Source organism: Coregonus clupeaformis, chromosome 1, assembly GCF_020615455.1.
Source record: "Coregonus clupeaformis isolate EN_2021a chromosome 1, ASM2061545v1, whole genome shotgun sequence".
In the NCBI taxonomy this organism is placed as follows: domain Eukaryota; kingdom Metazoa; phylum Chordata; class Actinopteri; order Salmoniformes; family Salmonidae; genus Coregonus; species Coregonus clupeaformis.
The window spans coordinates 93,652,030-93,667,029 of record NC_059192.1 but is presented as its reverse complement, the minus strand read 5'-3'; the positions used below and the strand labels follow the sequence as shown (position 1 = coordinate 93,667,029).

The 15,000-nt window shown below is 44.8% G+C and overlaps 1 protein-coding gene across 1 annotated transcript in view; it reads right to left on the bottom strand.

The window, feature by feature from the left end:
* fbn1 (fibrillin 1) overlaps nt 1–15,000 on the bottom strand; it is a gene marked incomplete at its 3' end in the record, with an annotated part of 92,367 nt that overhangs the window by 56,227 nt on the left and 21,140 nt on the right. The window contains 3 exon segments of the mRNA XM_045223546.1: nt 445–597; nt 4,893–5,018; nt 6,762–6,887. Coding sequence (XP_045079481.1) covers nt 445–597; nt 4,893–5,018; nt 6,762–6,887 — 405 coding nt within the window.

Here is a 15,000-nt window from a genome sequence, read left to right as displayed (position 1 = left end):
AAGTTGCCAAACGTCAGCCTCGAAACCGTAATGACTTGGAGAAGATCTGCAAAGAGGAGTGGGACAAAATCCCTCCTGAGATGTGTGCAAACCTGGTGGCCAACTACAAGAAACGTCTGACCTCTGTGATTGCCAACAAGGGTTTTGCCACCAAGTACTAAGTCATGTTTTGCAGAGGGGTCAAATACTTATTTCCCTCATTAAAATGCAAATCAATTTATAACATTTTTGACATGCGTTTTTCTGGATTTTTTGTTGTTGTTATTCTGTCTCTCACTGTTCAAATAAACCTACCATTAAAATTATAGACTGATCATGTCTTTGTCAGTGGGCAAACGTACAAAATCAGCAGGGGATCAAATACTTTTTTCCCTCACTGTACATCTAAAGTGCTTAAGTGAAAATGATTGATGATTGTACATGAGTACTTGGATCAGTACGTACCAGTCCCCGTCATGGGGCACAACTCGGGATTGGATCCGTCTGACCAGCAGCGCCCGCTGTCACAGCAGCACTGTATCTTGGTCAGCAGCTGGGAGTTCTGGTTGGCACAACGCCCGTTCAGCAGGCTGGCATAGCAGTACCCACCCCGTGCATCTGGAGAGAGACAAAACCATACAACACATGTTACATACCAAACACATCATAGAAATACCCACCGTGGATATCTAGAGAGAGAACAGGCTATTGGGACTCAGAGATTCTGAGTTAAGGGGGGTGAGGAAAGAGGAGAGAGGATAGGAGAGAAGGGGGAGAGAAGAAGAGAGACAGAGGAAGATGAGGGGAAGGAGAGGAAGGGAGAGAGAGGAGGGGATGGAGGAGTGAAAAGGACAAACATCTAAACACAGGGCCAGAGCTTGTTGATGTTCATATTAGTGTGTTGTATTGGTGGGAAACAGATAGATATGTCTGGTCCAGCAGCTCTCTCTGTGGAGCGGAAGGCTCATAGTGAACATTCCTTCCTCACAAACATCCTCTCCTGGGGGGCTTCTGTGTGTGTGTGTCTGTGTGTGTGTGTGTGTGTGTGTGTGTGTGTGTGTGTGTGTGTGTGTGTGTGTGTGTGTGTGTGTGTGTGTGTGTGTGTGTGTGTGTAAATTTGACCACTCTGACCCAGATTCCTGTCGGATCCTTTGTGGGTCGGACTGAATCGATCCGGTCCTGATTTATTGCTCTCTCTAGCCATGTTTGGAGGGAAGTTCCTGGTGTGTGTGTGTGTGTGTGTGTGTGTGTGTGTGTGTGTGTGTGTGTGTGTGTGTGTGTGTGTGTGTGTGTGTTATAAATTTGACCACTCTGACCCAGATTCCTGTCGGATCTTTTGTGGGTCGGACTGAATCGATCCGGTCCTGATTTATTGCTCTCTCTAGCCATGTTTGGAGGGAAGTTCCTGGTGTGTGTGTGTGTGTGTTGGCGAGGATGCGTGTGCATGTTCCTAACACGCACGGTCATCAACCCCCTGGTCAGTGGACCACTGCTGTTTCTTATTGGCACACACACAAACGCACGCACGCACAAACACACAAACGTATACACACACACACAGACACACACGTAAAACTGAATCCTTCCTCCACACTGTGTGACTAAGCAGAGGCACCTGAGACAGACAGTGTGTGTACAAACCAGGCTGATGTGATTTTTCCTTCAGACAAGAGAGCATCATATATCACTATCCCCTGTCTGTCTCTCCATGGTCCTCTCTAGTCAGGATAAATACAGTATATCACTATCCCTGTCTGTCTCTCCATGGTCCTCTCTAGTCAGGATAAATACAGTATATCACTATCCCTGTCTGTCTCTCCATGGTCCTCTCTAGTCAGGATAAATACAGTACTGTATATCACTATCCCTGTCTGTCTCTCCATGGTCCTCTCTAGTCAGGATAAATACAGTATATCACTATCCCTGTCTGTCTCTCCATGGTCCTCTCTAGTCAGGATAAATACAGTATATCACTATCCCTGTCTGTCTCTCCATGGTCCTCTCTAGTCAGGATAAATACAGTATATCACTATCCCTGTCTGTCTCTCCATGGTCCTCTCTAGTCAGGATACATACAGTATATCACTATCCCTGTCTGTCTCTCCATGGTCCTCTCTAGTCAGGATACATACAGTATATCACTATCCCTGTCTGTCTCTCCATGGTCCTCTCTAGTCAGGATAAATACAGTATATCACTATCCCTGTCTGTCTCTCCATGGTCCTCTCTAGTCAGGATAAATACAGTATATCACTATCCCTGTCTGTCTCTCCATGGTCCTCTCTAGTCAGGATAAATACAGTATATCACTATCCCTGTCTGTGTCTCCATGGTCCTCTCTAGTCAGGATAAATACAGTATATCACTATCCCTGTCTGTCTCTCCATGGTCCTCTCTAGTCAGGATAAATACAGTATATCACTATCCCTGTCTGTCTCTCCATGGTCCTCTCTAGTCAGGATAAATACAGTATATCACTATCCCTGTCTGTCTCTCCATGGTCCTCTCTAGTCAGGATACATACAGTATATCACTATCCCTGTCTGTCTCTCCATGGTCCTCTCTAGTCAGGATAAATACAGTATATCACTATCCCTGTCTATCTCTCCATGGTCCTCTCTAGTCAGGATAAATACAGTATATCACTATCCCTGTCTGTCTCTCCATGGTCCTCTTTAGTCAGGATAAATACAGTATATCACTATCCCTGTCTGTCTCTCCATGGTCCTCTCTAGTCAGGATAAATACAGTATATCACTATCCCTGTCTGTCTCTCCATGGTCCTCTCTAGTCAGGATAAATACAGTATATCACTATCCCTGTCTGTCTCTCCATGGTCCTCTCTAGTCAGGATAAATACAGTATATCACTATCCCTGTCTGTCTCTCCATGGTCCTCTCTAGTCAGGATACATACAGTATATCACTATCCCTGTCTGTCTCTCCATGGTCCTCTCTAGTCAGGATACATACAGTATATCACTATCCCTGTCTGTCTCTCCATGGTCCTCTCTAGTCAGGATACATACAGTATATCACTATCCCTGTCTGTCTCTCCATGGTCCTCTCTAGTCAGGATAAATACAGTATATCACTATCCCTGTCTGTCTCTCCATGGTCCTCTCTAGTCAGGATACATACAGTATATCACTATCCCTGTCTGTCTCTCCATGGTCCTCTCTAGTCAGGATACATACAGTATATCACTATCCCTGTCTGTCTCTCCATGGTCCTCTCTAGTCAGGATACATACAGTATATCACTATCCCTGTCTGTCTCTCCATGGTCCTCTCTAGTCAGGATACATACAGTATATCACTATCCCTGTCTGTCTCTCCATGGTCCTCTCTAGTCAGGATACATACAGTATATCACTATCCCTGTCTGTCTCTCCATGGTCCTCTCTAGTCAGGATAAATACAGTATATCACTATCCCTGTCTGTCTCTCCATGGTCCTCTCTAGTCAGGATACATACAGTATATCACTATCCCTGTCTGTCTCTCCATGGTCCTCTCTAGTCAGGATACATACAGTATATCACTATCCCTGTCTGTCTCTCCATGGTCCTCTCTAGTCAGGATACATACAGTATATCACTATCCCTGTCTGTCTCTCCATGGTCCTCTCTAGTCAGGATACATACAGTATATCACTATCCCTGTCTGTCTCTCCATGGTCCTCTCTAGTCAGGATAAATACAGTATATCACTATCCCTGTCTGTCTCTCCATGGTCCTCTCTAGTCAGGATAAATACAGTATATCACTATCCCTGTCTGACCATGATAGTTTCCCCATGGTTTCCTCTAGTCCTGAGAGAAGTCAGGATGAGACTGCTGAATGAGATGGATTGTGTTCATGTGGTAGCCCAACCTGTAGCCTCTATCTCTCTAGTCTCCCTGTTTGAAGGATGTGGTAGCAGATGTGGAAGAAAGCAGAGATGGAAAACAGACAAATGACAACAGAAGAAGTGTCTGTCTGTCTGGTCTCTATACTAGCAGACCTGTCTGTCTGCATGCTCTCTCTTACCATATGTGTGCAGAGTTGTGTTTAAGGCATTAGCCAGAGAAACAGAGAGATAGATCGGGAGAGGGTGAGAGAGACTGAAAGAGAAAGAGACAGAGAGAGCTCTTTCCCAGCTCCTATAATGAAGCAGCAGGAAGAAAGAGGTATGCAGGTATGCACAGTGAGCACAGTGTGACATTACACCCCTCTCTCTCTCTCTCTCCCCCTCTATCTCCTCTCCTCTGTTCTCCTTCGCTCTGCGTTCAGAGAAAATAGCTCAATGTAGTGGAATTAGAGTGAAGCGACTACTGACCTAAATACTAACGGCTGGAAGTCTGGACAACGTTCAAATCCCCTCTCTCTACCCTCTGCTCTCTGCCTCAGCCAGCGAGGAAGGACAGGGGAAGAGAGAGGGGGGTAGAGAGAGATACACAGAGAGGGAGAGAGAGGAGAGAGAGAGAGAGAGAGAGAGAGAGAGAGAGAGAGAGAGAGAGAGAGAGAGAGAGAGAGAGAGAGAGAGAGAGAGAGAGAGAGAGAGAGAGCGAGAGAGTTGAGCCGTGGGGCTAAAGGCCCCTCATTAACCAGACTTACTGACTTACAGGGACCAGACCAGACTGACTCTCTCTCTCTCTCTCTCTCTCTCTCTCTCTCTCTCTCTCTCTCTCTCTCTCTCTCTCTCTCTCTCTCTCTCTCTCTCTCTCTCTCTCTCTCTCTCTCTCTCTCTCTCTCTCTCTCTCTCTCTCTCTCTCTCTCTCTCTCTCTCTCTCTCTCTCTCTCTCTCTCTCTCTGACTCTCCCTCTGGATTTCTCTCTCTCTGACTCTGGCTGGCTAAAAAATAACTGGTGGAGTTCCAGGTAGAGAAGCAGAGTAAAGCCAGGCTTGTGGTACAGAATGGAGGAGGAGGCTTACCTATACACCTGGAGCCATCCACTGGAGTGTAGTAGCCCTGAGGACACCTGCAGAAGTAACTGCCCACCGTGTTGGAACACTCTCCTCCACTACACAAGCCTGGGATGTTAGAACACTCATCTAGATCTGTAGGAAAGGAGAGGATAGAGGAGAGGAGAGGAGAGGAGAGGAGAGGAGAGGAGAGGAGAGGAGAGGAGAGGAGAGGAGAGGAGAGGAGAGGAGAGGAGAGGAGAGGAGAGGAGAGGAGAGGAGAGGAGAGGAGAGGAGAGGAGAGGGAGAGGAGAGGAGAGGAGAGGAGAGGAGAGGAGAGGAGAGGAGAGGAGAGGAGAGGAGAGGAGAGGAGAGGAGAGGAGAGGAGAGGCATAAATCATTATTATTGCCAAAATGCAATGTGTTTCACAGCATGTAGTCATACAGACAACAACTGTGGTGATAATCAACTGTGACAAGACTAAAGTCGACTGGACTGCAGCGTTTAAGAGCGTGGCTTCAACACATTAGCCATGACAATGTGTAGAACTGTGTCACAGGATATTAAATCCAGAGGCTTTTCTATTGGAGTGTTTGTCAGACAGCTAACCACCGACTGTATATCACATCCATGGCAGTTCAGAAATATATCTGAAAGGGTTTTTACGCAGGCCAGAAGTTTTCCTGCCATTATTTCTGGGCATAAAACCGTGCATTCTTTTACCCTGCAAATTAGCACCACAAACCCTGCAGAACACTGCAAACCAACCCTGCTCTGGCTGTTTGTCTGAATCAGGCCTGTTATAACCTGTCTGTCTGCTTTGTTAATGGGCCAATACTATTCACAGTTTTAATATTTGCTAGAATAAGGCTTTATTTATGTAAGTCTCAAGGAGACGTTCAGAGCAGGTTTTTATTCTAAAGAGTCTGGTTCTTTAACAGGATAGTCATAATATAACCTCTGTCTTCTGGTGTGTTCCACAGGGGGACAGCCATACTCTCAGACCTGGGTTAAAATAGTACTGAAAATAATTTCAAATACTGTATCTGTGCTTGATTTAGCTCACCTTTAGCAATGGAGCCAATAGGAAAGTCACAAACCCTGGAACTGCACGCAAGGCTAAATCAAACGCTCAACAAACGCTCAAACGATTTCAAATAGTATTTGAACCCAGGTCTGCATTATGTACCACTCTGGTAGGGAGGCCATAGATGAATGTCTCTGCATTCTGCCCTCACCAAGGGTAGGCTAGGTCCTCACACTAACATGAAGAGAGTTAGATCTGCAGTTTAGTCTGCTCCTTTAAATGTACATTAAACCAGCTGAAGTCTGTTCTGATTCAATTCAATCAAATGAAATGAAATGGTTTAGAGAAAGTAGAGAGCAGGTTTGATTTAATGAGGGTTAATGTCAGGGTAGTGTAGTGTAGCGAGGTAGGGGTAGGGGGTATGTGTGGTCTGTTTCCCTACACTGATCATTATGATATCCTGACTGAAGCTGCAACAACCACAACTCATCGGAAACTGCTTTTTACAGGCTACAATTAGGAAATGTCAAACTAATAAAGTTATTTGACATCACAGAGTCTGGGTGACAGGGAGAAATTAAAGAAGTACATTGTAACTTGTGTATGTGACCCACCAGCCCTGAGGAAGTTCAGAGTGAACGCTAACTGTATACTGAATAAACGTATTCCTTATACTGAGTAAAATTGACTACTTACACTGAATACTGAATATTTGCTTCTGACAAAACATCACCTTTAAATGTTCTGATAAACATGTAAGTATGAGTCTGAGTCTGATTTGAGTGTGTGTGTGTGTGTGTGTATGTGTGTGTGTGTGTGTGTGTGTGTGTGTGTGTGTGTGTGTGTGTGTGTGTATGAGAGACAGTCTTACCTTCACATTTCTGTGTGATCTCGTTGAACTTGTGTCCAGCAGGACACTTACACTCGAATGATCCAACAGTGTTGATACAGTTACCACCCTGACACAGACCTGGGATGGCCTGGCACTCATCCACATCTAGACACACAGAACACACTGTTAGCAACACAGTATACACACACACATACACACACATTTGTTTTACTATCCTTGAGGGGACCAACAAATGTATTCCCATTCAAAATCCTATTTTACCTAATTCTAACCCTAACCCTATTTCTAACCCTTACCCTAAACCTAAACCCTAAGCCTAAAATAGCCGTTTTCCTTGTGGGGACTGGCAAATGTTCCTTGTTTTACTAACCTTGTGAGGGCTTCTGGTCCCCACGAGGATAGTAAAACCAAAAACATACACACCCACCCACCCACATACACCCACACTCATACAAATGAACAGAATACACATCCCAGTGCGTGAGAGCAGGGGTGGAGATTGTGAGGGTGTGAGATCTTCTTGTTTAGAGTACTCTTGGGGTTGTGTATGTCTGAGCTCACACACTCACTCTTCCAAACACTTACCATCCCAACCCTGCTCTGTATGCACACACACACACACACACACACACACACACACACACACACACACACACACACGACACACAGACAGGTAGTAGTAAATCAGACTACAGACCCTGCTATGCTACGTCCCTCAGCCAGACGAGGAGAGAGAAGAGATGGGGAAGAGAGATAGAAGAGAGGGGAGAATGGAGAAAAAGAGAGAGAGAAGAAAATGGAGAGAGAGGAATGTCTCCCTCTGGAGAACTAGAGGAGAGGCCAAGAGTTGCAGAGAGTCTGCCAGCCCCAAACCCTGTCCTCAGTTCTAGCCTCAGCCCCTGTCATCAGGCCTCCCCTGTCATCAGGCCTCAGCCCCTGTACTCAGGCCTCAGCCCCTGTCCTCAGTTCTAGCCTCAGCCCCTGTCATCAGGCCTCCCCTGTCATCAGGCCTCAGCCCCTGTACTCAGGCCTCAGCCCCTGTCCTCAGTTCTAGCCTCAGCCCCTGTCATCAGGCCTCCCCTGTCATCAGGCCTCAGCCCCTGTCCTCAGTTCTAGCCTCAGCCCCTGTCATCAGGCCTCCCCTGTCATCAGGCCTCAGCCCCTGTCATCAGGCCTCAGCCCCTGTCCTCAGGCCTCAGCCCCTGTCCTCAGGCCTAGCCTCAGCCCCTGTCCTCAGGCCTCAGCCCCTGTCCTCAGGCCTCAGCCCCTGTCCTCAGGCCTAGCCTCAGCCCCTGTTCCTCAGGCCTCAGCCCCTGTCCTCAGGCCTCAGCCCCTGTTCTCAGGCCTCAGCCCCTGTCCTCAGGCCTCAGCCCCTGTCCTCACGCCTCAGCCCCTAACCCAACCCCTACACCAGTCCCTGGCCCTAACACTAACCTCAGCCCTAAACCAACCCCTACACCAGTCCCTGGCCCTAACACTAACCTCAGCCCTAAACCAACCCCTACACCAGTCCCTGGCCCTAACACTAACCTAGCCCCAGCCCTAACCCAACCCCTACACCAGTCCCTGGCCCTAACACTAACCTCAGCCCTAAACCAACCCCTACACCAGTCCCTGGCCCTAACACTAACCTAGCCCCAGCCCTAAACCAACCCCTATACCAGTCCCTGGCCCTAACACTAACCTAGCCCCAGCCCTAACCCAACCCTTACACCAGTCCCTGGCCCTAACACTAACCTAGCCCCAGCCCTAACCCAACCCTTACACCAGTCCCTGGCCCTAACACTAACCTAGCCCCAGCCCTAAACCAACCCCTACACCAGTCCCTGGCCCTAACACTAACCTAGCCCCAGCCCTAAACCAACCCCTACACCAGTCCCTGGCCCTAACACTAACCTAGAACCAGCCCTAACCCAACCCCTACACCAGTCCCTAGCCCTAACACTAACCTCAGCCCTAAACCAACCCCTACACCAGTCCCTGGCCCTAACACTAACCTAGCCCCAGCCCTAACCCAACCCCCACACCAGCTTGTTGGTGCACAGCCCTAGCCCTAGACATACTAGTTGAAGGGATATATTATATATTATAGAGACTTGGGAGAAAGAGATAGAGTATGAGAGAGAGAGAGAGAGAGAGAGAGAGAGAGAGAGAGAGAGAGAGAGAGAGAGAGAGAGAGAGAGAGAGAGAGAGAGAGAGAGAGAGAGAGAGAGAGAGAGAGAGAGAGAGAGAGAGAGAGAGAGAGAGAGAGAGAGAGAGAGAGAGAGAGAGCGCGCGGGAGAGAGAGAGAGAGAGAGACGCAGAGGGACTAAAGCAGAGGTGTCAAACATATGGCCTGCGGGTGGTTTGAGTAAAACATAAATATATTTTTTCATTTTTAATTCTTTTTTACAGTCGACATTGAAATGACTAAAACCAAATCCAAACTGTGAAGAAATTATAATGGACCTACATTTATAGTCTCTTCACTCGGTGCAGCTTAATAACAGTCATTTATAGTCTCTTCACTCGGTGCAGCTTAATAACAGTCATTTATAGTCTCTTCACTCGGTGCAGCTTAATAACAGTCATTTATAGTCTCTTCACTCTGTGCAGCTTAATAACAGTCATTTATAGTCTCTTCACTCTGTCCAGCTTAATAACAGTCATTTATAGTCTCTTCACTCGGTGCAGCTTAATAACAGTCATTTATAGTCTCTTCACTCGGTGCAGCTTAATAACAGTCATTTATAGTCTCTTCACTCGGTGCAGCTTAATAACAGTCATTTATAGTCTCTTCACTCTGTGCAGCTTAATAACAGTCATTTATAGTCTCTTCACTCGGTGCAGTTTAATAACAGTCATTTATAGTCTCTTCACTCGGTGCAGCTTAATAACAGTCATTTATAGTCTCTTCACTCGGTGCAGCTTAATAACAGTCATTTATAGTCTCTTCACTCTGACCAGCTTGATAACAGTCATTTATAGTCTCTTCACTCGGTGCAGCTTAATAACAGTCATTTATAGTCTCTTCACTCTGACCAGCTTGATAACAGTCATTTACAGTCACTTCACTTTGTCCAGCTTGATAACAGTCATTTATAGTCTCTTCACTTTGTCCAGCTTGATAAGTCATTTACAGTCTCTTCACTCTGTCCAGCTTGATAACAGTCATTTATAGTCTCTTCACTCTGTCCAGCTTGATAACAGTCATGTACAGTCTCTTCACTCTGTCCAGCTTGATAACATTCATTTACAGTCTCTTCACTTTGTCCAGCTTGATAACAGTCATTTATAGTCTCTTCACTCTGTCCAGCTTGATAACAGTCATTTACAGTCTCTTCACTCTGTCCAGCTTGATAACAGTCATTTACAGTCTCTACACTCTGTCCAGCTTGATAACAGTCATTTATAGTCTCTTCACTTTGTCCAGCTTGATAACAGTCATTTATAGTCTCTTCACTCTGCCCAGCTTGATAACAGTCATTTATAGTCTCTTCACTCTGTCCAGCTTGATAACAGTCATTCACAGTCTCTTCACTTTGTCCAGCTTGATAAGTCATTTACAGTCTCTTCACTCTGTCCAGCTTGATAACAGTCATGTATAGTCTCTTCACTCTGTCCTGCTTGATAACAGTCATTTACAGTCTCTTCACTCTGTCCAGCTTGATAACAGTCATTTACAGTCTCTTCACTTTGTCCAGCTTGATAACAGTCATTTATAGTATCTTCACTCTGTCCAGCTTGATAACAGTCATTTATAGTCTCTTCACTCTGTCCAGCTTGATAACAGTCATTTATAGTCTCTTCACTCTGTCCAGCTTGATAACAGTCATTTACAGTCCCTTCACTCTGTCCAGCTTGATAACAGTCATTTACAGTCTCTTCACTCTGTCCAGCTTGATAACAGTCATTTATAGTCTCTTCACTTTGTCCAGCTTGATAACAGTCATTTACAGTCTCTTCACTCTGTCCAGCTTGATAACAGTCATTTACAGTCTCTTCACTTTGTCCAGCTTGATAACAGTCATTTATAGTATCTTCACTCTGTCCAGCTTGATAGCAGTCATTTATAGTCTCTTCACTCTGTCCAGCTTGATAACAGTCATTTATAGTCTCTTCACTCTGTCCAGCTTGATAACAGTCATTTACAGTCTCTTCACTATGTCCAGCTTGATAACAGTCATTTACAGTCTCTACACTCTGTCCAGCTTGATAACAGTCATTTATAGTCTCTTCACTTTGTCCAGCTTGATAACAGTCATTTATAGTCTCTTCACTCTGCCCAGCTTGATAACAGTCATTTATAGTCTCTTCACTCTGTCCAGCTTGATAACAGTCATTCACAGTCTCTTCACTTTGTCCAGCTTGATAAGTCATTTACAGTCTCTTCACTCTGTCCAGCTTGATAACAGTCATGTATAGTCTCTTCACTCTGTCCTGCTTGATAACAGTCATTTACAGTCTCTTCACTCTGTCCAGCTTGATAACAGTCATTTACAGTCTCTTCACTTTGTCCAGCTTGATAACAGTCATTTATAGTATCTTCACTCTGTCCAGCTTGATAACAGTCATTTATAGTCTCTTCACTTTGTCCAGCTTGATAACAGTCATTTATAGTCTCTTCACTCTGCCCAGCTTGATAACAGTCATTTATAGTCTCTTCACTCTGTCCAGCTTGATAACAGTCATTCACAGTCTCTTCACTTTGTCCAGCTTGATAAGTCATTTACAGTCTCTTCACTCTGTCCAGTCCCTGGCCCTAACACTAACCTCAGCCCTAAACCAACCCCTACACCAGTCCCTGGCCCTAACACTAACCTAGCCCCAGCCCTAAACCAACCCCTATACCAGTCCCTGGCCCTAACACTAACCTAGCCCCAGCCCTAACCCAACCCTTACACCAGTCCCTGGCCCTAACACTAACCTAGCCCCAGCCCTAACCCAACCCTTACACCAGTCCCTGGCCCTAACACTAACCTAGCCCCAGCCCTAAACCAACCCCTACACCAGTCCCTGGCCCTAACACTAACCTAGCCCCAGCCCTAAACCAACCCCTACACCAGTCCCTGGCCCTAACACTAACCTAGAACCAGCCCTAACCCAACCCCTACACCAGTCCCTAGCCCTAACACTAACCTCAGCCCTAAACCAACCCCTACACCAGTCCCTGGCCCTAACACTAACCTAGCCCCAGCCCTAACCCAACCCCCACACCAGCTTGTTGGTGCACAGCCCTAGCCCTAGACATACTAGTTGAAGGGATATATTATATATTATAGAGACTTGGGAGAAAGAGATAGAGTATGAGAGAGAGAGAGAGAGAGAGAGAGAGAGAGAGAGAGAGAGAGAGAGAGAGAGAGAGAGAGAGAGAGAGAGAGAGAGAGAGAGAGAGAGAGAGAGAGAGAGAGAGAGAGAGAGCGCGAGGGAGAGAGAGAGAGAGAGAGACGCAGAGGGACTAAAGCAGAGGTGTCAAACATATGGCCTGCGGGTGGTTTGAGTAAAACATAAATATATTTTTTCATTTTTAATTCTTTTTTACAGTCGACATTGAAATGACTAAAACCAAATCCAAACTGTGAAGAAATTATAATGGACCTACATTTATAGTCTCTTCACTCGGTGCAGCTTAATAACAGTCATTTATAGTCTCTTCACTCGGTGCAGCTTAATAACAGTCATTTATAGTCTCTTCACTCGGTGCAGCTTAATAACAGTCATTTATAGTTTCTTCACTCTGTGCAGCTTAATAACAGTCATGTATAGTCTCTTCACTCTGTCCAGCTTAATAACAGTCATTTATAGTCTCTTCACTCGGTGCAGCTTAATAACAGTCATTTATAGTCTCTTCACTCGGTGCAGCTTAATAACAGTCATTTATAGTCTCTTCACTCGGTGCAGCTTAATAACAGTCATTTATAGTCTCTTCACTCTGTGCAGCTTAATAACAGTCATTTATAGTCTCTTCACTCGGTGCAGTTTAATAACAGTCATTTATAGTCTCTTCACTCGGGTGCAGCTTAATAACAGTCATTTATAGTCTCTTCACTCGGTGCAGCTTAATAACAGTCATTTATAGTCTCTTCACTCTGACCAGCTTGATAACAGTCATTTATAGTCTCTTCACTCGTGCAGCTTAATAACAGTCATTTATAGTCTCTTCACTCTGACCAGCTTGATAACAGTCATTTACAGTCACTTCACTTTGTCCAGCTTGATAACAGTCATTTATAGTCTCTTCACTTTGTCCAGCTTGATAAGTCATTTACAGTCTCTTCACTCTGTCCAGCTTGATAACAGTCATTTATAGTCTCTTCACTCTGTCCAGCTTGATAACAGTCATGTACAGTCTCTTCACTCTGTCCAGCTTGATAACATTCATTTACAGTCTCTTCACTTTGTCCAGCTTGATAACAGTCATTTATAGTCTCTTCACTCTGTCCAGCTTGATAACAGTCATTTACAGTCTCTTCACTCTGTCCAGCTTGATAACAGTCATTTACAGTCTCTACACTCTGTCCAGCTTGATAACAGTCATTTATAGTCTCTTCACTTTGTCCAGCTTGATAACAGTCATTTATAGTCTCTTCACTCTGCCCAGCTTGATAACAGTCATTTATAGTCTCTTCACTCTGTCCAGCTTGATAACAGTCATTCACAGTCTCTTCACTTTGTCCAGCTTGATAAGTCATTTACAGTCTCTTCACTCTGTCCAGCTTGATAACAGTCATGTATAGTCTCTTCACTCTGTCCTGCTTGATAACAGTCATTTACAGTCTCTTCACTCTGTCCAGCTTGATAACAGTCATTTACAGTCTCTTCACTTTGTCCAGCTTGATAACAGTCATTTATAGTATCTTCACTCTGTCCAGCTTGATAACAGTCATTTATAGTCTCTTCACTCTGTCCAGCTTGATAACAGTCATTTATAGTCTCTTCACTCTGTCCAGCTTGATAACAGTCATTTACAGTCCCTTCACTCTGTCCAGCTTGATAACAGTCATTTACAGTCTCTTCACTCTGTCCAGCTTGATAACAGTCATTTATAGTCTCTTCACTTTGTCCAGCTTGATAACAGTCATTTACAGTCTCTTCACTCTGTCCAGCTTGATAACAGTCATTTACAGTCTCTTCACTTTGTCCAGCTTGATAACAGTCATTTATAGTATCTTCACTCTGTCCAGCTTGATAGCAGTCATTTATAGTCTCTTCACTCTGTCCAGCTTGATAACAGTCATTTATAGTCTCTTCACTCTGTCCAGCTTGATAACAGTCATTTACAGTCTCTTCACTATGTCCAGCTTGATAACAGTCATTTACAGTCTCTACACTCTGTCCAGCTTGATAACAGTCATTTATAGTCTCTTCACTTTGTCCAGCTTGATAACAGTCATTTATAGTCTCTTCACTCTGCCCAGCTTGATAACAGTCATTTATAGTCTCTTCACTCTGTCCAGCTTGATAACAGTCATTCACAGTCTCTTCACTTTGTCCAGCTTGATAAGTCATTTACAGTCTCTTCACTCTGTCCAGCTTGATAACAGTCATGTATAGTCTCTTCACTCTGTCCTGCTTGATAACAGTCATTTACAGTCTCTTCACTCTGTCCAGCTTGATAACAGTCATTTACAGTCTCTTCACTTTGTCCAGCTTGATAACAGTCATTTATAGTATCTTCACTCTGTCCAGCTTGATAACAGTCATTTATAGTCTCTTCACTCTGTCCAGCTTGATAACAGTCATTTACAGTCCCTTCACTCTGTCCAGCTTGATAACAGTCATTTACAGTCTCTTCACTCTGTCCAGCTTGATAACAGTCATTTATAGTCTCTTCACTTTGTCCAGCTTGATAACAGTCATTTATAGTATCTTCACTCTGTCCAGCTTGATAACAGTCATTTATAGTCTCTTCACTCTGTCCAGCTTGATAACAGTCATTCACAGTCTCTTCACTTTGTCCAGCTTGATAAGTCATTTACAGTCTCTTCACTCTGTCCTGCTTGATATTAGTCATGTATAGTCTCTTCACTTTGTCCAGCTTGATAAGTCATTTACAGTCTCTTCACTCTGTCCAGCTTGATAACAGTCATTTATAGTCTCTTCACTTTGTCCAGCTTGATAACAGTCATTTATAGTCTCTTCACTTTGTCCTGCTTGATAACAGTCATTTACAGTCTCTTCACTCTGTCCTGCTTGATAACAGTCATGTATTGTCTCTTCACTCTGTCCAGCTTGATAACAGTCATTTACAGTCTCTTCACTCTGTCCAGCTTGATAA